We start from the raw sequence: 22,750 nt of genomic DNA, 5'->3' as shown, positions 1-22,750 counted from the left end.
GAATACTTATACAGGTTTTAGTTCAATAAATAAGCACAGATTGTATTTTATGTAAGCTGAGATAAATAAATGATTTCATTGAATAAGTTAATTAATGGTAATTAAAATGCTAAAAAGTCTAATGATCTTTTGATTTAATTAATCTTGATGTAATGTCTTTATGTGGTACTTTGTAAAAGGCAACACTTTGTAAGCTTTCTGTTAGAATGGTACGTAGGTTAATGTCACTTTGAGAGAAAAATGTCTTACCGAAGTGCAGTTTGCTGATTAGGAGAACTTAACTTTGAATACTCCTGTAATAAATACTACAAAACTGTGGAATAAAAATGCTGTGTTTTATCCTTTTTCCTTTGGAGTCTTGTGGAAATGTTCAAGTTGTACACGAGTTAGGCCAAGGAAATCGTTGAGCTTCAAAACTTTGATTTGGCTACGTTAATCTTTACTTTGTTAATATGAACCTTCTTGCTTCTTGCTACAAATAACTCATGAGATTCTGTTTCCTTTTTACACAATAACACAACACAGCCATAACTGATCACTGATAATGTCATTGTTAACTCCTGCATTTATTTTGAAGTATTTATTTGTGCAGTTTGCTTAAAATATAATTTGTAATTTCAATAGTCACTGCAGAAAGTCCTTTGAATAACCACAGAACTGCATTCTAGTTGAAGATATCAGGGTCTGAAACTCTGAATAATACAATACGTAAGCCCAGTCCAATGATGATAATGAAGCCGTTTAGAAAGTGCTTAGTGGAAGCTGAGGAATTCTTATCCCTCTGACAAAAGTGATATTGATATGTTCTAATGAAGTGGAGCTGTATGGATTAGTTACAGAATTGTAATCCAGATTAGTTGCATGAGCTGTCCAATTTACATTATTGTCTTATGTTGTCTAATTGAAATCCTTCCCTTCTTAACAGTTGGGGAAGACAAAGGCCGATTTAATTATCTCTCAAAATCAAATCCTTTATCCTTGCAACCTTGTTAACACTTTTAAATAAGCAGTTTCCCCAAATTGTCCAAAACATGGAGCTATTACACACCTGAATTAAGTTTGTTACATCAGTTCCTATTCCAGAAAGATGTTTAATGTGTTGCTTTTAATCATTCTTGTACCGCAAAATTGATTATCTCCTGTTGCTGAGTGCAACGTGACACCCAACGAATTTCATTTAAGCTCCACTTTTAGGCATGTGTCAACACAGTAGCCTATCGATTGGAAGCAAATTTGTTATTGATCTCCTTAAGTCAGTATCCTCTTGTTTTATCTCTTTTTATTTTCCATGTAATTATTCATATACTGTATTAGTTAAGCAACCACCAACCTTATCTGTAGGAATTTGCAACGCTTTTTGTGGCCAATTTGTGCAGCATTCTCCGGGTACTTCAGGATAAATTAAGCTGCAGCATCCCCCGTAACCTCCCCCACACCCGAATCCATTGCTTTGGTTTCCTGCTCTTGGGTGGATCGGCAACACATAGCTTCTCTAATTTTATTCTTCTTTTGGATATTTACTAATGTACATTTACATTACAAATTGCATGCTTCCATATGGGAAAATGTCGTCATGTGTACTTACCTTTATAGCAGGATGAAATACTGACATACAATTTCTACAGAGCACTATATCTAATACTAAAGATCAAAGTTCAAGCAGCAGTACTTGCTTAAGAAAATTGCCTTCAATGCCATCTATGCATTAAGAGTGACACTTAACTATTATGTCACTGACAGGCCCTGAGTGAAAGAGAGAGCGAAGGAAGAGAAGATGAGCGATGATCATTCAGCCATCCGCCTTGCCCAATTAAGCAATGACAAGTAATTGTTTCAACAAATTGCAACAGGACATATCTGAAGCACTCAGGGGTCATTTGCGGGATGTCAAATAATAAATAAAGACATAACTGGCTGACACGCCACCCACGGGTGTGAGATAGAGATTAAAAGGCCATATGGATAGAAGCAGGAACATCACTGAGTGTGCTGCGATCTCCTCCCTGGTGACTGCGGCCATTTAGAATACAGATGTTCAAACGTCTCACTGTGTCTCTGTGTTGAGACCTGCTTTTCTCTAATCCAACCAACACATCCTGCACACAATTTTACTAGGGCTATCAATTGATTAAAATATTTAATTGCGATTAATCACATGATTGTACATAGTTAAAGGGACTATTTGTAACTTTCAGAAATGCTTCTTAACAGCGACACCTGTGGCCGTGAAATCAACGAAAGTCAGCGTTGGGCTTGCGCTTGCTCGCTCTCAATATACCTGAACGAGCATCACTCAAAACAGTGAGGCGACACACGTCAGCTAAAACCACAATATCACTCTATATTTCAGCTGCTTAGCAGTAATGTTAGCTGACCAGACGAAGGTCTCTCCATGAACATGATTTAGATCTGATCCTAGTGTTGGCTTTTCCTGCCTAAGTGCAGGCTGAGGCAGCGGGACTCTCCAGCGTGTCTCCCTGCTCTCTACGCCCGCAGCCGGAGAGAGCAGAGGAGACACCGGCACCCGGTCGGTAACGAGAAGACAACTCTGTAGAGCTCCGTCACTTCACAAGACACGGGAAACCTCTGTTGGTCTGGAGGAGCTGCAGCAGTTATTTCTGCACAAACGTCCCCTGTACATTCACTAGATATTCTCAGAGCTAAACTAACTCTTCTGCAGTGTGTAGTGAGCGCGCGTTCACGTCTAGAGGTGGAGCGAGCTGAGCTGTCTGAGTGAAGGCGAGCAGGCAGAGGAGGAGGGTACAGCGGCTACATGCGAACGCGCATATGCGAGCGCGCATGTGTGACGACCCGCTACATTTATGCGCGTACAGTTACAAATAGTCCCTTTAACCTTGATTAATCAAACTAATCACATTTTTTATCTGTTCAAAATGTACCTTAAAGGGAGATTTGTCAAGTATTTAATACTCTTATCAACATGGGCGTGGGCAAATAGGAATGCCTGTTAACTTTGACTGCCCTAGTTTTTACATCAAAGTTGTTATCCTTTTAAAAGATATATACAGTATATGGTGATATTCTATATATCTCAATGCCATCAAATGTCCAATGTCCAAATAAAATATTAAATACACATCAAATAGCCAAGCCTTTATACTGGACATCATGTTCCTTCAATAGGGTGAGCATTGGCTCTCTTACATACACCATCCTGCTAATGTAAATACTCACTAGAACCCCAAATATCTATTAGTCCGCAGCTGAAAATAGTCCCCAACAAACAGACTAAGGCTACAATCCAAATTGAATACCTTTTGTTGTATTTTAATTTACTGAATACTGCAGATGCCCTAAAAAAGTATGTACTGCTGCATGCATACAATTGAGACATACAGTACAACTTCATCATAACATAGCGTCTTGAACTTTGACCCTCTTGCTCATACGTATATCTGCTGTGCAGAGGATTGTGGGTCAGAATAGCCAGAAAAGCATGCTGGCTTGCAAAATGCGACCGGATGCAGTAGGACATGATATCCTGGTATTTTGGCATACAGCATTTAACATACTATGTATTGGAACACGCTACATTTTGTTCTGGTATACTAAGTAGCATGGTAGTATGGGTATTGAAACGCACACTAATTATTCCTTTTTAAGTAATATTTGCCAAAAAACTGCAGAGCCCAGCTGTTTTGGGAAGTTATGTCTTTTAAAAATGAAAGCATACATTTTTGAGCTGTTTTTGAAGATTTACGTCTTTTGTACAAACGGGCTTGTGGCAGGGAAGTCAGAAAGTATTGAAAGATTGCGTTTTTTTTCTTTTCACAGGATTTGCTGACTATAAGAAAACATGTAGAATATCGCCAGCTTCATCCTTAATAAATTATTCAAAGAAACAACTTCTGATGAACCTAAAAAACTTTTCTTTGTAAGAATCAGTTAATAAAGTATAATTAGGCTCTACCTTCTCCTTCATATTTTACTTTCCGTTGCCAGGCATAACCTCAACCCAGTCTAATATTGTCTGTTCTCGGTATCTAGAAATAAACCACCCAGGAGCAATGCAGAGTTGTTTGTGTTCCCCCTTTTCTTCCTCTTCACTTTACATTCCCCACATGCACCGATTCATCCCTACTCTGTGGCTAATGCTTGTAATCCTCCTCGTCAAACAGGAACAGCAGTTACTCCATTAGCAGGGTTTTCTCATGTTGATGTCAGGCAGGCCATTGGTTTGCAAGGGAATCTTGTTAGGGTTCTTATTGACATTGTGTTTCATTAACTTGATTAATGACATCTATTGGGGCACACTCCACAGTAATCAACGTCTCTGCAGAGAGAGGGGCTGTCTGCAGTCAAAGATGGGATTCTCTGGTCTTCTCTCGCCCACACTTGACTGGCCTCTCCGTGTCCTGTTAGTTTCCAAGAGGCTGCATTTAGAAATAATCTTATAATCGTAAATACCAAAGTAGCAAGCAGTGAGAGACCATTAAGTAGACCCCAGATGACCATTATGGAGTTTCCATTTCAGAAACTGTTTGTGGGTTTCAGAAAAATTGGCCCATTGAAATTAAAGAAATAAAACCTCTTGTGTCCATTTCAGCCAGCAAAGGAATGTATCACTTAAGATGCTCCTACTAAATTATTTGGTGATATAAGTGCTCAATGTCCTTCTGTTTGCTTTGATTTCTTCACCATTTAAATATAATTACAAGATGCACATTGCCAGGAAAGCCTTCTATTAGTCCGGCACTAAAGAGAAGGTCAAGAAAAGGTTTGTAATACCTGTTTTCAAATCCTATACAGTACACTCTAATGTAAAATGTATTACACTGTCAATACGGTATAGGTTCTGAGGTAAGATCTGAAGGCCACAGCAGGCTCTTGCACATTTTCACAAAGCTGATGTTTCCTGAAGTGGTTTACAAAAGGGATTTCTTTCTCTATCTCTGTGTATCCTACATCTGTTCTTATATCTCCCTTTAGGAGGGGTCACATCTTGGGTCAGTACATGAGAGATGAGAAGCTGCTCGCCCTCAAACACCCCAAGTAGAGAAACACTGGAGGCCACCCATTCCCAGCTCTAGGCGCTGTATGGCAGGGAAGAATGATGCAAAAGCAGAGATAAAAAGAAAAACCCACCTGGAATTCATATTTACCTTTCATCATCTGCTTTTTACCCACATTGTACTCAGTTATATTTGCTAGCGCTCTTAAGGGAGAGAGGGGAGAGCTGTGCTGGTGCAACTCCAAGCAGGTGGCTTCTGGGCTGTCGGGGTTGTTGCTGCTGTGGGACCTGACTCAGATAATTTGCCTTTTCGGCTTATTTTCTTGGTACATTTTGCTCAAAACAATGCTGTCTGGCAAAGTAAAAGCGCAATTGCAGCAGGGAATTAAGTATACATGAAATATAATATATCAACATAAAAATCTTTCCAGTCAAGGGATTTGCTGCGAAAGTACACTCCTAGAGTACGTTTCACTTAATAAGTCAAACTCAATGCTAATCACTTAGAAATAACTGATAACTAATCTGTTGATTTTACAACATTTTTGTTGGAGATGGTTATCCACTCAGAGCTGAGACAAACATGGAATTAACTTTATGATGACGAAGACGCTGACAATTAAACCCTGATTCATTTATGGGAGAAAAAAAATGACAAGCATAATGCAGTTGAATAGAAATGCAAACTAAAACTAAAAAGCACATGATAGTATCATAAAAATAACGTGAAAATCAGTCCTTAACTACAAAGAACAACAATACCACCACCAATAGTGTGCAAGGTACTGCAGAATAGGGCTGCAAATAATGATTATTTTCATCTAATCTGTCAGGTATTTCTTTTGATTAATCAATTTAAAAAATCACAAGATAATGGTGAAAAATGTTGAGCCCGACCGATACAGGATTTTACGGGCCGATGCGGATTCCGATATTAGGGAGTACAACAAATGTGATAATCGATATATTGGCCAATATATACTGTATGTATATGCATTGATTGAGTGTTCTATTCTATAGTCTATTCTAAATAGCTTAATGTTCACTAATGATGAATTTATCTTTCTATTTAGGCATATTAAAAAAGTGAGATACCGGCCTGCCCCTTGTATTGAATGATAAATGGCTGAAGATGCAAAGAGCTTCTTCTTTGCTTTTATCGGCGTCGGCCGCAGTGTTCAGCAGAGCGCGCTCTACTGGGGAAACTAAGTACTAATAATATTAATGAGCTATCCAAACATTGATTTTGAATTATGTTCATTTAAAAAGAGTTTTCTTAATGATGCAAATGCGAGAAAATGTTCGCCGACACGATATATCGGCGATAGGCCAATGTTGTCCAATAAAATTGGCTGACCAATAAATAGGTCAGGCTCTAAAAAAAATGCCCAACTTAATTCGATAAAGCCCAACATCAAATTCCTTCTTTATCCAATCAACATTAGAAAACCTGATGGAATTCAGTTTACTATCACACTTGACAAAGACAAATAGCAGCAAATCCTAACAATTAAAATCTAAAACTAGGGAAGGATTTTGCATTAAAAAAAGACCATCAATCCATTGACTAAATATTTGCTGAATATTTTCCTATTATTCCACTAATGATTAACTGTTTAACTGTTTGTTTTGAACAGATAAGAAATGTGTGCTTAATTTGTGATTAATCACGATTAAATACTTTCATCAATTGACAGCCCTAATTATTATTATTATTATTATTATTGTTATGATGATTATTATTATTATTATTATTATGATTATTGTTATTATGACGATTATCATATAAAATACTGTAAGTAAAAAGTCTACAGATTGCAATGGGTTTAATCTATCTTTGTGGTTAAATCCTTGATCGCAATATATCTGCAGTCTATTCTGCAAAACAGGGAAATTTCTTGACAAAAATGTTTAAAACTGCTAAATGAGATCAAATCATCCTTAAATACTAAATAAATGTGTGGCTTGGATTGTGTTCAGGTATTACCTCATTAAGGTTGTGTTCAAAAGGACATATTAGACATAAGTCTATAAAAGTGATGTGCATATAATTCTGTTCATTTTCTTCAGACAAGAAATGAGTTACATGATTTGGAAACTGGACAAAAAGTTATTTAAAGCAACAACATTTCCTCATGGATATACCCTTCACAGGTCTGTCTTTGAGCTCAACTCATCAGGTAAGGATGTTCATTTAGAGTTGTTGCATGTCTTGATTGCACTGAATAAGACCTCTAACGCATTGACACTGTAGGTTATTGGCAGTGTTTTCATTGTTTTATCCCATGTGTGACACGGTCAAATAATGTACCTCAGCTTGGGTTAAGTATTCAAGTCATCGTATAGATTTCAATTTGCAGAGCCATGCATTTCTTGATTTTTCAGCCATGATAAAATCCCTAACATGTTTTACCCAGCATCACTTATTTTCCATCCGTCAGCAGTCCCTGGCTAGTGCCCAGGCGATTAAGTGTTCAGAGAGTGACAGACATAATTGATGAGCAACCGCAGCCAAGCTGGTCTCATTCTGTCCCGGCACAGTGCAAGCCAGAGGCATGACCGGGGCATCTTTAAGTCTCATCCTTTTAATTACACTTGTTCTTTGCCAACCAAAACACTTTAACTCCTTGGGAACTCCTTCAGCTGAGTAACTTGTTGGATTGGGGTAACAAGGAAGATCATCCAAAGCTTTGTACAGTAGTCCAAATGAAAAACCGTGCTGCAATATTTATGGGGGAAATTATTTTTCTCAAATCGTTTTTTTTTCTCTCTACCACAACATGCTGATTGAACCAGTACATTTAGCCCCCAAGTTGATTCTTTAAACAGAATGAAGTCTGTCAGATCTTGGGGTTAGTCTTGGGTTACTGGGATCAATGATATTGAAATCAAATGAAAACTATTTCTAGTTACAAAGACATGGTTTTAATCCTGAAACCTAATTTAGGATTTGAAAATAAGCAACTGTGTTGTGTACTCTTATAAATAATAAATGATTTTTGAACATTAGGTGACATAAGAACTGCCAAACTACCCAGCATACTGTCAGTTTATCATGTAGTCTTTCAAGTCATAAATCAGAAATAAAAATGAATTAATTAAAATTAATTGTTAAAGTGTGTAAGGGCTAAAAACTTTATGATAGAAGTATATGATGGCCAATCCCATGCTTACTTATGTCTCATAAGTTGTTGCAGCAATATTTGTGGTGATACCATTTGTCACAGAGATTTGGTGCAAAATTTAAAAAAAATTTACCTCTCCAGAATTGATTAAAATAATCAAAACTCCCTCCAAAATACCACATTAAGACACCAAGACCCTGAGGAACACCATAGAAAAAGCCATGCTGTGATTTAGTACAAAAAATATTTGACATTTGGAGATTTCTGCAAGAATTACATTTTTCGGCGATTGAGCTGTCAATATACCCAGGAAAGCCATCCATCCTCTGAATGCCTTAGGTCGAGACTTTGCAGCTGTAAAGTTTCCTGAGGCTGTGATTATCCTCGAGGTCACCACAGGTCATTTTGTACAGCGAAGTCAAGTTTCAAAAAATGGTCTCAATACAATGAAATGGCTACTATGGGGACTAACATCATCACAAATGAATACAATTGGCTCATTAAATCCACAAGAGTCTCGGCTTGTCCAGTCATATCCAATTTATGTAATTCCAAGACTGTTTAGGGACCCCATTATTGCAGAAATATTCAAAAATAACAATTTTTAGAATAGGCCAGATTAACACAATTCTACTGCATGCAAAAACAATTGTTATGCAATGGTTTTTGCCCAAAACTGCATGTGATTATCATAAAGTGGGCATGTCTGTAAAGGATAGACTCTAAGAACCCATTTGCATTCACATATCTTGAGGTCAGAGGTCAAGGGACCCCTTTGAAAATCGCCACAAGTTAGCATAGCATAGTTGGTACCAATGGCTTCTTTAAGAAAGTAATGTCAGCTGGTGATCCCACAGGTCTCAGAGGGTTCAGGCTAATTGCTGTAAACATTTGCCTACTTATACATGCATCCCATTGGAGTCAATATTCACCAACTCATTGGAAAACACATGTTAGATATTTCACTTTGTTGAGAAAAAAAGGGCAGGTAGTGTTCACTTTGCATGTCTGAGCTTGTTTGGAAATGGCTAGCCGAAGTTTTATATTGGTGGGTCGGGTGATGAGAGCCGTGGCATTCAAACTTACTGCACAGTCTATGTTTGGGCCAGAGAACCAAAAGACACCAGCACCCTGCTAAATTGGACACAAAAAATGACATTTTCAACCGTCATCTGACTTGAGTTTGACAGAACAGAAAAGTTTCCATTTTAACCAGTACAACCATAACGATAACCTTGTAACCATGCACAATGCACAATGCATTCATGTCCTTTGTTAGTTCCCATGTACATCCTATATTTTGTACTTCTTTAGTAATATCTTATCATATTGCTCCTGCATCTTGTGCACACACTGTATGTTTAATGTTAAAAAAGAGATGAATTAATGTTATTGCCAAAGAAATATAAAAGCATAAAGCCCTGATTTTGTGTGCATAATTCTGACCTGGAGTGTCTGTTAAATGGACTTGCATTTACATAGTGCGTTTCTAGTCTTCAGCCCACTCAAAGCGCTTTACACTACATGTCAGCATTCACCCATTCACACACATATTCATAAACTGATGGCAGAGGCTGCAATACAAGGTGCTAACCTGCCCATCAGGATCTAATCTAAATATTCATTCACACACACTCACACACTGATGGCTCAGCCTTCGGGAGCAATTTGGGGTTCAGTATCTCGCCCAAGGACACTTCGACATGCTGACATGGTAGTACCTGATTGTGTTAAGGACTGTGGATACTCTCAAGTTATTTTATGGTATTTGACAGTTTGTTTTAAGGGGCTGTTTTCAGGATTAAATCTTTTACATGATTGAATTTGAAATTTTATTCATGATTATTGCTTTTCTGTCTAACTGAGATTTTGTGGCATATTTTGTGGTTATTTGTCTTGTGTTGTGTGTCTGTAACTCAGTGTTATTGTAACCTATCTTGGCCAGGACAAAATTATTTATTTACTTACAACGAGGCTTCGCTGGTTAAATAAATAAACTTTTAATAATAATACAGCAGAACTGTGGCAGAATAGATCCAGTATACACACAATCTGCAACTGCTGCTGATATGCTTCTTTCACTGCATAGCCAGAGAAGAATGCATGAAAGTGACTAAAACTTGTGTAGCGCTTCAGCGGATCTTTGGATCTAATGGAGCTTTCATGCCATTCACATCATCAGCAAATGATGAAAGTTTAAAAAAATAGACACCCTGTGCTGTTTTCTGTATGTGCTGTGATGGTACATATTAAAGTTTGTAATCAACCCTCTGGCTGTTTGCATGTTCTGGGATCAAATCCAAGATTTGACCTCATTAATTGATCTTTGCATGCATGTCTCCGAGCTTCACCGATTTTCTACAATACAGAACGTTCGCATGGGTAATATCTTCCCACGGCCAGTGGTAGACATGCCGTTATGATATATGAGGCCAAATGTACTCACCATCCTCCCGAGACTTCTGAATGAAAGCATCGACGCCGCTTTCTCCGTAGTTCCCCTCTGAGGCCACTGTGGAGACGTAGTTCCAGCGCATGGCCTTAACAATGTCCACCATGGCCTGGGCCTGGTAGGTGTCTGGAGGCACAACACGTGAGAAGAAGTCGTAGCGGGTGTTGTCACTGAGCTCTGGGGCTGTGGAGGCGTAGCTCACCTGGGGTATCTGCACAGGAAATAATATTGATAATATTATAAGCTTGAAGTAGCTTCTAGTGAAAATAGTTATGGGAAGGGAGAGAAGAATGTAAGGACAAGGAAAGTTAATTTGTGTTGCACCTTTAACAACAAGGCAAAGTGCTTTACATAAGACATAAAAAGGAATTAAGACAAGATATAAAAGAAACACAAGGCAATATAAAAAGACAATACAAAAGGACACATAGAAGATGAAAATAAGATAAATAGAATCAAACAGATTAAACAGGAATAAAAATTACAGTGCAATGCAAGATATGAATAAATATTCAGGAAAGTCTTACGACTTAAAAGAACAGAGTTATTGCACCTTCAATTTTCTGGGACTTTGCTCCAGATATGCGGTGCATAAAAACTGAATGCTGCTTCTCTGTGTTTAGTTTTGACTCTGGGGACAGAAAGCAGTCCTGCACCAAACTATCTGAAAGGTCTGGATGATTTATAACGGAGCAGCACATCAGAAATGTATTTTGGCTTTAAAACATTCAGAGCTTTGTTGACCAAAGGTCGTGTTTTAAGGTCAACCCTTTCAATAAAAGGAAGCCAGTGTAAATATCTGAGAAATGGAGCGATGTGATCCACTTTACAGGTCGTAGGCTGCATTCATACCAGATCAGGCATTGCGGTTGCAATTTGCCGCAGGGTTGTGCGGCGGTGTAGGAGAGTCACTTTAATGGCCCATTAACTGCGATGATTAACGTCTTTAGTTCCCTCATGGCTGGGTTGTAAAGCTCTGGATCGCCGATTATGTGATTGGCCACTACAGCGTAACGTTGTGTTGCGTTTCTCCAAAAGCTGATTGTGTTTCTACTTTACCGCCGCAGCTGCGTTTTTTTCCGGCACCACCTGCGGCTGCCATAGTCGCAGGGGAAGCCGGGAATTAATGGGAAGACGTGCGTTTTCACCGCACCGCTTGATCCAAGTGTGAATGCAAGCTTAGTGCAGCTGCTTGATGGACTTTTTCGAGAGACCGGTAAAGACAGCGTTAGGGGCCGTTCACATGTCGCGTTTAAAACACATGGAAAACGCCAGACGTGCCGCTTTCAGCCTTTTATCCAAAATGCTTAGGTTGCGTTCCTGTTGCACCTACCACTACTAAGCAACAAAAACTTGCATGCTGCGATGACGATGATGAAGTTGCGTTAATTTAGCAGTTAAAGCCTCACTGACTACAGCCATCGCAACCTGAAAAATAGGCGCTTGGGAACACTTGGGAACGCTTGCGCGCTACAACAGCGTCGCACTCACACTTGAGCGCACCTTTTGCACGTCTACATGGACAACAATAGATTTTAAGGACGCAAAAAATGCGTCATTTGAACGGCCCTTTAAAGTAGAGAAGATAAATGCATGGACAAGTTTTTCTAAATCTTGCTAAGACATAACATAATTCCTTTAATTCTTGATATATTCTCGAGGTGATGGTAGGCTGACTTTTAATCACTCTCCTTTGGCTCCAACAAGCAAGTATTTCTGTTTATTTTTGACAAAGGAAAACATGAGTCAAGTAGAAATTAAAACCAGAATGTCAGGGAGAAGTCTGTCGGCATCCAACAAGCTTCATTCCCTTTGAGACTCAAAACAGAGCTACTGATCCTGAACCCCAGCCGAGCTGCAGCAGGCTGGACATTTCACAAGCTGAGACGCCGAGAGTGTCAGACTCATGAGTAGAGGTCACTTGCTAAACATAAACATGTCTCTTAGCATCTCAACACAGCATGTTTTACACACACAGAATGTGCTTGCTTAGCTGTAGCTTCTTACTTTGATATAATAAAAAAACAACGATCCACTGCTACAGCGTACACAGTAGCAGCTTTTATTATAGTAAAGCTTTGTAAATGCAAGAACTTGCATCATGGTTGGCTTCTGTTGCTCCCACTGCTCCAAAGATTTTACTGATGCGTGTGCTGGAGAAAAGAAAAACATTACATAAGAAACTTAAATAGAAAAATAAATAGGTCAGCTAAAGCACGAAGCCTGTCTTGAGTGACCATGATTTTAGTTTTTGTGGTGGTTGTAGTGTTTCACCACGGGGGTCTGTTTCTGTGGGACTGCGCCGTGTCAGTTTTTGTAATAGGTAAACTGTGTTCGTGTAAATGGAATTTTTCATCCCTATGGCACACAGTGATTCACCAAACAGACGGCCGGGGTGTTTCCTGGTAATGATACACAGTATGCCTTTTTGATGAGGATCTGTCGTCATGTTTTTTTGTCTCTAGACAAAATGAGGAGGAGGCGCATTCAGTGAAACATGAGCCTAATGAAAAACAGCCCTGTTTTCACTCTAGATGCCTCTTTGCCACATGCAACATTTCATTATCACAGACTGAAACACACACGCACACACACACACACACACAGATAACAGATAACCCCTGATATTAAACATCTGACTTCAAGGCAAACTCCTTCCACCAAGATGAACACTGCTGCGGCCCAACTCACATATTTGGGTAAAAATATATAAATAAAAACTGGAGTTTCATCTTGACTGTCACTTGGCCACAGACTGCATGTGATATAATACATTACAAGAGTACAAAGAGAGAATACAGACTAGAAAAGAACAAGAAAACCGTATAGATAAGGGGGGGTAAGGGATCTAATAAATGATCTCAGTGATACTAATGAGCCTGCATAAACAGGTCATTTGTATACGATTTGGTGGCATGAATATTAAAGTTCAATAGACATTTAATTTGCTTTAACTTATCATTATGAAGTAAATGTTGATTGCATAATGGAATGGATATAGAATAATGACACCACCGGCGTTTAGATTGGTTCCCTATAAGCCTCGCTTTCAGTATGCAATTCTGTCTGCCATCAGATAAGATATCGTGGGAAAATGAAGGCTCGATTTACGGTAAAAATGAAGTGCGTCAACCATTGTGCAACAAAAATAGGAAGCACATTGCGCTTTTGTTTTCCCCACTAGCCATCCCCAGTTACCAAAGAGTATCTGTAATAATTAATTGGGAGTAACATCAGGTGTACAGAAACAAACAAATAGTGCACAAATGTAAATGATTGTCCCTTCATATTTTGTTATTTTTCCCCAAAAGCCCCCTTCCACCCAACACTCATCCACTGCCGATGAAAAAGGATAAAGAACAAAAACAAAGTAAAATATATTTTTTTTTAAAAGATGAAAATAAGATAAAAAATATGTTTTAAATAAAATTAATAATAATAAATAAAGTACACGTTGACAGTAATTAGAAAATGAATCCCAAAATACAGATAAAATATGCTGATAAACTTTACCATCTACAAATGGACAAATTAATTGTTAGTGGTCATTTTTTTACATAAATCAAACTTTATGATGTCATACAATTTTACCAAAGTATCAACATGTCTATTGCCACTTTAACAGGAGTCAGTATTTAGCCATAAGCACCATTATTCACAGGTGTTTGAGTGTAGTAGACTTAAGTCTTTAGGAGTATGTATTTGGAACAAAGCTTGTGTCTTTCTGTGTTTGTTTTTTGGTGGATATTTGGACAAGTGTGTTATGTATAGTTTGTTGTATGACCAAACCAATAGTTATAATATGTAAACCTCATCTGATGCGGAATCTGGGATGAAAAGTGTTGATTTGTTAGACCATTACATGAAACCAAAAAAAAGAAAGATGTGTTTTCCCTCTTTGTTTGCTACATGGGGTTTGTTTGTGGTATCTTCAGTCTCTTCCACCACAGCCTCATCCACAGCTTGTCCAAGCTACCGCAGCTTGGTTTGAGATGTATTCATGGAGACAGGTTAGAGGCCAGAGTCCCTGAGGTTATTCACTTCAGTACCAGGACCTGAAGATGATTCGCTGAGAGAGGCTCAGCAGGGGAAAAACATGAAATAATGATATGGAAAACATACTGTAATAATGGAACGGAGTGTATTCATGGACTGGAATTTTTAAGAGCTCGGTTAACAAAGCCTAACATACTACTGATTGAGGTTATTTAGGGAATAAAAAGAAGAAGACTTCTTGTAACTAAAAGGATCCTTGAGAAATGTTTGTATTTTCACTACATTTAGTTCACTATTAAGGTGGCTTTTCTAATAAGGTCTCAAGGCATCCCTGTAGACACTGTAAATTAGGGCTGTCAACATGAACGCGATAATGACGTTTTAACGCAAATTTGTTTTAACGCCTCTAATTTCTTTAAAGCATTAACGCCACTTGCGTTTTTAGTTTTTTAGCTAGAGTGAAGATACTGGTATCATATGAAACCAAAAAACCTAAGGAGTCCATTTCTACCAATCATGTCATACTAGCTTGCCACAAATGAGGTTAAATAACTCTCCAAATTTACATTCAATTTTGACGTTTGGTGTGCTTCATGGCCATTTTCAAACGGGTCCCTTGACCTCTGACCTGATGGAAAGAAAATGGGTTCTATGGGTACCTACGAGTCTCCCCTTTACAGACATGCCCACTTTATGATAATCACATGCAGTTTGGGGCAAGTCATAGTCAAGTCAGCACACTGACACACTGACAGCTGTTGTTGCCTGTTGGGCTTCAGTTTGCCATGTTATGATTTGAGCATATTTTGTTAAATGCAGTACCTGTGAGGGTTTCTGGACAATATTTGTCATTGTTGTTAATTAATCTCCAATAATAAATATATACTATATTATATATACTATTTGTATAAAGCAAGCATATTTGCCCACTCTCATGTTAATAAGAGCATTAAATACTTATCTCCCTTTAAGGCACATTTTGAACAGATAAAAATGTGCAATTCTTTCGTGATTAATCATGGACAATCATGCTATCAATTGTGATTCGATATTTTAATCGACTGACAGATCTAAAATGTATGCATACATTTACATAAAGCAATAATATTTGCCCACTCCTATGTTGATAAGAGTAATAAATACTTGACAAATCTTCTTTAAGGTACATTTTGAACAGATAAAAAATGTGTGATTAATTTGTGATTAATCACAATTAACTATCCATCCAGCTGCCCTTTTATTGCTCCCTCCCCTATTAGAGATCACATGGACCTGCAATGCACCAAATGATCAAGGATTTCTTCGAATTATATTGACAGAAACCAGGTAGGGTGGCCTCCTGAATATGGGATATCTCTTAAGTATGCACAACATGATGCATGGATTAAGGCCTTGAGCATCTTGTTACTTACCTTGCATCTGAAATGAACAAAAGTGCATTATTTGAAGGAGGTCTTTCAACAGAATATGAATCATAGGTGAGAGCGAACAAGCTTGTTCCCCTGCCTGGCATGTGACTTTGTCAGCTATGACACCCAACACGTTCTCTGCTGAGTCCTCAGCAGAGTGCAAAGCTGTTTAATTGTTGCGACTGTTAGCAGGTACACTTTTGGACCAAAAATAGCAGATTTCTGTAACACTGCGTCAGATTCTGTGAGGGTGATGAGTTGGTGTTTGCTGAGACAAAGATGTGGAAAAATTTCCATTTTGACCAGAATACTGCATAACTTATCAACCTATCACCTGAGTTTGTGAATGCAGAGGGGAGAAAAAACATGTTAAATTAATTTTAGAAAAATAGTTATGCATGTGGTGTGACTTTACGTTAATGTATTTCAGTGAGAATCACGTCACCTCTTACTGCGGCACCTGTCTCACATTACATTACATTTGAGTCTCAAGACTCTACTCGAATTCACTGCAACACAAATATCTTCTATAACAATATAACAATCTATTCCCTGAATCTTTGTGGCGATTACAGACTGTATATAAGAAGAGGACGTAGTCACCGTGACGTCACCCATTGGTTCATGAACTGCCGTTTTGAAGCCTCGAGTTTGGCATTTTGGCCGTCGCCATCTTGGTTATTTGCAACCAGAAGTGACACAAGAGGGTGGAGCTAAGTGCAACCGAACACTGAATAAGACATTTTTAGGCGACCAAAATGGTTATAATGAACTATTATGAACTGAAAACACACTGTGAAAAGGTTAAAGTTCTAAAACAAAAACACGGACAACTCCCAGACCGGACAACGCCGTGGTACTGACCTATCAATCACAAGGTAGCCACGCCCTAACGCATACCCTGCTTTATGGTCTATTTGACTCTAAATGGGACCATAATTTACTAAATGAACATCATGCTGTATTGAAGAAGACTTGAAACTAGTGATTGAGACCATAAACTCATGTTTACAATGTTTACTGAGGTAATAAATCAAGTGAGAAGTAGGGTCATTTTCTCATAGACTTCTATACAATCAGACTTCTTTCTGCAACCAGAGGAGTCGCCCCCTGCTGGCTAATAGAAAGAATGCAAGTTAAAGGCAATTCTGCGTTGGCCTCACTTCTCAGACCCTGGAGTTTGCCCACTGGTGGAGAAGCATCGACAAGTGAACAATTGTGTGCATCATTCAGCCTGGGCAATCTCCATGATTCGACGTCTCACTCGGATATGCCTGATAATTCTAATTAAAGTTTTGCCCTATTGATATCAAGACATTAAATATTGACATGTTCAAATATCCTTAGATCACTTTAGGTCCTAAAGCCTCTATGACAATGATAATTTGGCATAGAAATATTGAGTTGCATCCTTTTAAGTTTTATAGCATCATTTAAGACTTATAAGTGAATGTCTGGCGCTACATTTATCTCCGTTGCTTGCTTTGTTGAGCATCCTGTTGAGATGAGGAGCAAACTAATGATGATAATGTTGGGACCCGAGGTGTAGGTGCACTATTTTTCTGTGCAAATTATGCTGGCATGCAAAATAGCTGACTACATTTGCATCTGTAATTCAGACACCTGACAAGATCCTTGCAACCTGCAGCGCGGTGCAAATGCAGAGCATCTGCTTCAATCAAGTTGTATATGGAAAACATGGATGGGTAAACAGAGTTTATCCTGACTACTTGGCAATCTCATTCCACCACAGAAGCATGCCATTTTCAACTTAGCATGAAAATATACTAACTACAAAACCAATAGCTGTATGAAAGAAGCAAATTTCACATTACATATCAATTCCAAAACAAAACAAATTCTGTAAATCACAAACATGTTAAAAAGAAAAAATTGGGATTAAGGCTGAATAGTATTTAAGGATGCACGTACAAAGTCCTGCCAATGGTTTCCCACTATTCCACGGACTTACAAGTGGTAACGTGTGAAGATACGCAGCAATGCAGTTTTGCCAGTGTTTTTTGTGGAAGCATTCAACATGTTTGCTAGGCATCGAGGATACACACGGTGCATTCTGATGAGTTACACTAAACCTTAACATAAGTTTGATTTGTCTACAAAAAAAAAAAATCCACAGGTCACCTTTAATCGAAAATCATCGAAAATAATTTTTCAAGCACAGTGCAGAAGATCCAAAGCAATGGCACTGGGAACTCACTATTTTCTGACATTTTAAAGTCCAAACGATTAATTGATTTATTGAGAGAATAATCTGCAAATCAATCAATAATGAAAATAATTGTTAGTGGCAGCCCCAATTGTAATTGACACATCTTTCCACATTTTTAGACCACAGTTTAATGTAGTAGTATAGTAACGATGATAACACAGCTGAAAAATCTAAATAAAGCATGTTTCTGTCTTGAGGACAGGAAAATTTGTGTGCTTAACTAAAGATATTGTTTATTCTCATGCTGCTGGCTCTACCTCCAAACAACTTGATGCAGTTTATCACATGTGCTTTGCGTTTCATTACAGGAGACAAATACGGTACTCGTCAGTGTGTACTATATAACAAAAGTAGGCTTTAAAACCACTGATCACCAAACCAGATCTCAGGACTGTATAACTCTAGTTATAAAACTAGTAAAACTGAACTCGGGAACACTGTTTTCCACTCCTTGCACATTATAAATAGAATGAAATACAGTGGATTTTATAACTTCAATGTCTCAACCCACTGGCCAGTTTTAAAATTTTAACCTAAATTCAGTGATTCAGTCTGTAATCGTCTCTGATACTGTATGTGTTTTTATTGTGTCTGGCTATGTTTGTTTTTCTATCTCTCTGCTCTCAATGATGATCTTGATCTCAATGAGACTACCTGATTAAATAAAGGCAGGGACCAACAATAAGTTTTGACCGATGGCCCATGGCCGGTAAAAAGTTACGTCGGGCGAGTAAATATAATCAGCCAGTTGCTCGATTGAGGTAGTGCTCAAAAAAGTAAAAAGAAAAAATTAGGGATGCACCGATTCATTGGCCGAACATCTGTATCGGCCTTGTTGATCGCAATCGGCCTATCGACAAATAAGATGACATTAGCAGATGGCAGTGGCCGATGTTTTTCTGTTGGGTTGCATCAATTTTGTGCCGACTAAATGTTGTGTTGGTTATTTGCAGTCGATCTTAGGCAACAGTTAACAGCTACTGATTCGGAGAAGAAGCCACTGGCTGGACACCACTCTGGTATGACGGCGGGTACCATGCACACTTGTGTTTTACAAATAACAGTGAAAGAAAACGTTGGCTGTGTGGAAGTATTGCACTCTCTAGGACAAAGATCACTGACAAGAACGCTGTTATGTTCAATGAAAAATGTATTTATGTTTCACAAAACTGATATTTTTGTTGGGCTAAGTACTGAATCATTCATCTCATTGAGTAGGTAAAAAAATATTTTCATGTGAAAGAAGGTTATATAAAAGATTGGTTCATAAATGTTTTCAAATTTATAAATTTATGATTGAATTTGCGCTCATTCAAAGACAGTGTAATGAAATGCTGAATGACTTTAAAACAGCTCAGTCATTTTTTAAAAATGAAAATGTCTTTGTTTCCGTGGCAAAAGGGGAATATAATATAATAACAGCAAAAAAAAAAAAAAAAATCATATCGGTACATCGATAACGGTATCTGCTCTCAGCTAAATTGTTATTTTAAATATTGGTATTGGCCCAGAATTTCACAAGTGGTGCATCTCTAGAAAAAAATTATTTCATTAAAATAATGTAATTGTTTGACCCTGAAATATTGTTTTATCTCAATATTGTCACAACACGCCTTCACTTCAATCTGCAGATGACAAGCAAGACACGGGAACTTGGCCTGAGAGTTGTAGCATTTAATAACCAACAGCCTAATCTGAACACACACTGCACTGCACTTCATACTCACTGTCCGTCACACACACACACACACACACAATCTCTCTCTCTCTCTGTCTCTCCCGACCGCACCGACACTCGCTAACGTTAAGCGTACACAACCTACGTACTGAGATATTCCTCAGGGGAGTTCCTACCTGAATAACACAGTTTATTTTAAAAACATCTTACAAATACATAATTCCCCAATGACTTGGCCTGGTGGGGAGTCAACTTAGGCCCGGTGGCCCGCTGGACTTGCAATGCACTAGCAGAAACCCTGCTCAACATGTTTTTGGTTCATGATAAGCATCTCTTTATAATAAAATTGTAACAAAATGAAAATTAGCTTTAAGTAGCTGTGAGGCAAGATTGCCCCCCAGCTTCCTCATCAGATTTGCATATATTTTACAGAAAGTAAGATGAAAATATTTTGGGCAATATGGGGACATGTTTAAGTCCAATGCCCAAAGGCAATTTCACCAACATCATCAACATTTAGCAGCTCTGCCTGCTGTCTTTAGACAAGTGTCAGGGTTCCACATTAACCACAGATGGATGGCCTGTAGCCACAAAACGTTACTCTGTAGCCACCAAATATCTCCTGTCGATGGCCTCCCGTGGCCACCAAGTCTTATCAGGTCTCTCTTGGGAATGAGGCTGCGTGTCTCAATGATATTACAGTGTCGGTGTCCTAACCATAGACTGTATACTGAATGCAACGCAAGCAAGCATCGCCGGGATTGCATTGTTTTCTTTTGGAGGGTCCTAACTGGCCACGAGCAATGCAGAGCTGCCCAGCGCGACTGAACTTTTGTCGGACATCCTGTTTCTGTTCATTCTTGTCGCTTGTTTTGAAGGCCCTGCAATGGACGATGAACGGTTGATTTGTGAAATTGAAATGAGGAGTTATCTTTAGGGATGCGATCCGGAGATTGGCATTAATGCTTTCTAGTCGGCGTTAGCTTGCTTTCCTCTATTAACGTTAGCTGTTAGCTCTGTTATTTAGCCAAGCAGGACTGTGTATTCCATTTTGCTAACAGCTTTCATTATGTGTTTTATTATAATCTTGTAAATTTTAGATTTTGGTTTAGAAACTTGAATAAATGCAGTTGTTTGAAGGAGATGTTTTCACAGAAATATAAAATAGAAATTAGAGAGGGAATTATGACCTGTTTAAATTCCTAACACTAGCTCTAAGCAGCTTATAATACATAATTAAAACTACTAATGCCAATCAAATCAAAGCAAATATTTAAATAACAATAAAATAATTTATTTCGAGACTTTTTAAGACTATCTTTTGTAGCGTGTGCTCTAAGAGTGTGAGAGAACAAAGAACTTGAGTTTTTTATGAATAATTACATATTGTCATTCTGTTACTGTCACAGTTAAGTGTGTTAATTTGTGCACTGTTTTTACATACATACGTTTACATTTGGGCCACCAAAAACGTACTTTTGCCACGAAATGTATATGACTACTTGGCCCATGGGGCCAATACATAAAAACATTAGCATTTTCATCTCAGTCCAAAGGCAATTTCCCCGTTATCATCACCATTTAGCAGCTCTGCCTGCTGTCTTTAGACAAGTGTAAATGTAGAAACAAGCAGTCATTATAATCATACACTAAAACATCTGCCAGGCTCCAGCGTTTTCACTCGATGAACAGTGGGTTTTGGCTTTGTTTTGCTCTGTGTCAGAGAGCTACCAAACAGCAGAGCTCGCACTGCAAAAAGCTCCTCACTCTCACACAGCAGGAGCTTTGTGTGTTGGCTGCAGTACAGCAACGGCGGCATTATTATTATATATAAGTGTCAGTGGGCAAAACGGCAGTGTACTCACTATATTCAGGCAGAGCAGAGACAATGCCTGCAGTTTTCTGTTACAGCTTCATGCAGATTAGATTTACTGAAATTACAACATCTAATTTATGTTGTTTAACTATATAATGACCACTTACTGTGGGAATAGAATCTGCAATGAAAACAACAATAACTGTATTTTGTTTCCATGCATGCTCAACATCTGTGCAGACACAGACAATAGAGACACGGAGAATTATTTCATTCACATAGCTTTGTAATTCAATTTAAGGGCCTGAAAAGAAATTTGGGTCTGGACAGCGGCTGCATAAAGAGAAGTCGTTTAAATTTTGCAGTGAGGGATGCGGGCGAACTCTTTGAGTCAAACGCACCACTTCAGTATCCAAGCTTTCTCCTTAATTGCTATCAGCTGCTGTTGACACTGAGGGGAGATTAAAGTTTCACTTTGTTACTGTCAGGGTAAGTGGAGCAGCAAATAGCTGAACCTCCTGAATAGAAAACCAATTCCTGCATAATGATATAACAAAACAGATTCTCACTGCTCTGGGGAATGAACAGCGAAGCGCTGAACACAATGGGGACATTTTGGCTATGATTCAGGCCGATGCAATATTGTGTAAAATATCTGTATAGTAGTGGAAATAAATTCATTATCTCCATTATGTTCTTGGACTTTCACAAAGACGGCGCCTCATTTCTTCTGTCCCCTGTGTTTGTGTGTTTATTTTGATGCACTGCGTACTTCTAATGGGTTTAGGTCAACAGCTAATTGAGCTTAAATTGTAAACGGTGAGCAAACACAATGCTGCCTAATTCCAGTGCAGTCGGATACAGCCGCGCAGTGTGCCCATACTGTCAAATGTTCAGCCCCTAGACGCTGCCGATAAAATCTCGGAGCATGCTTTAGACCTTTTCATAATTTTTCCATCCCTCAGATCTGACCTTTAATATTTTGACATTCGATTGAATTGAGAGAAGAAGGCATAGCCAATAACATTGAGTTCATCCTGCTTTGTCTTCCACAGAGACGGACATCATTCCC

General features: G+C 38.5%; 1 protein-coding gene across 2 annotated transcripts in view; it reads right to left on the bottom strand.

Moving 5' to 3' along the window:
* LOC141770615 (metabotropic glutamate receptor 4-like) overlaps positions 1–22,750 on the bottom strand; it is a 197,112-nt gene that overhangs the window by 79,140 nt on the left and 95,222 nt on the right. For both annotated transcript variants that reach the window (XM_074640340.1, XM_074640332.1), the window contains exon 3: positions 10,544–10,760. In XM_074640340.1, coding sequence (XP_074496441.1) covers positions 10,544–10,760 — 217 coding nt within the window. The remainder of the gene's footprint in view (positions 1–10,543; positions 10,761–22,750) is intronic.

The sequence above is a fragment of the Sebastes fasciatus genome, chromosome 1 (genome assembly GCF_043250625.1).
Source record: "Sebastes fasciatus isolate fSebFas1 chromosome 1, fSebFas1.pri, whole genome shotgun sequence".
In the NCBI taxonomy this organism is placed as follows: domain Eukaryota; kingdom Metazoa; phylum Chordata; class Actinopteri; order Perciformes; family Sebastidae; genus Sebastes; species Sebastes fasciatus.
The sequence above is the reverse complement of the archived record's forward strand: the minus strand, read 5'-3'. Positions and strand labels throughout refer to the sequence as shown.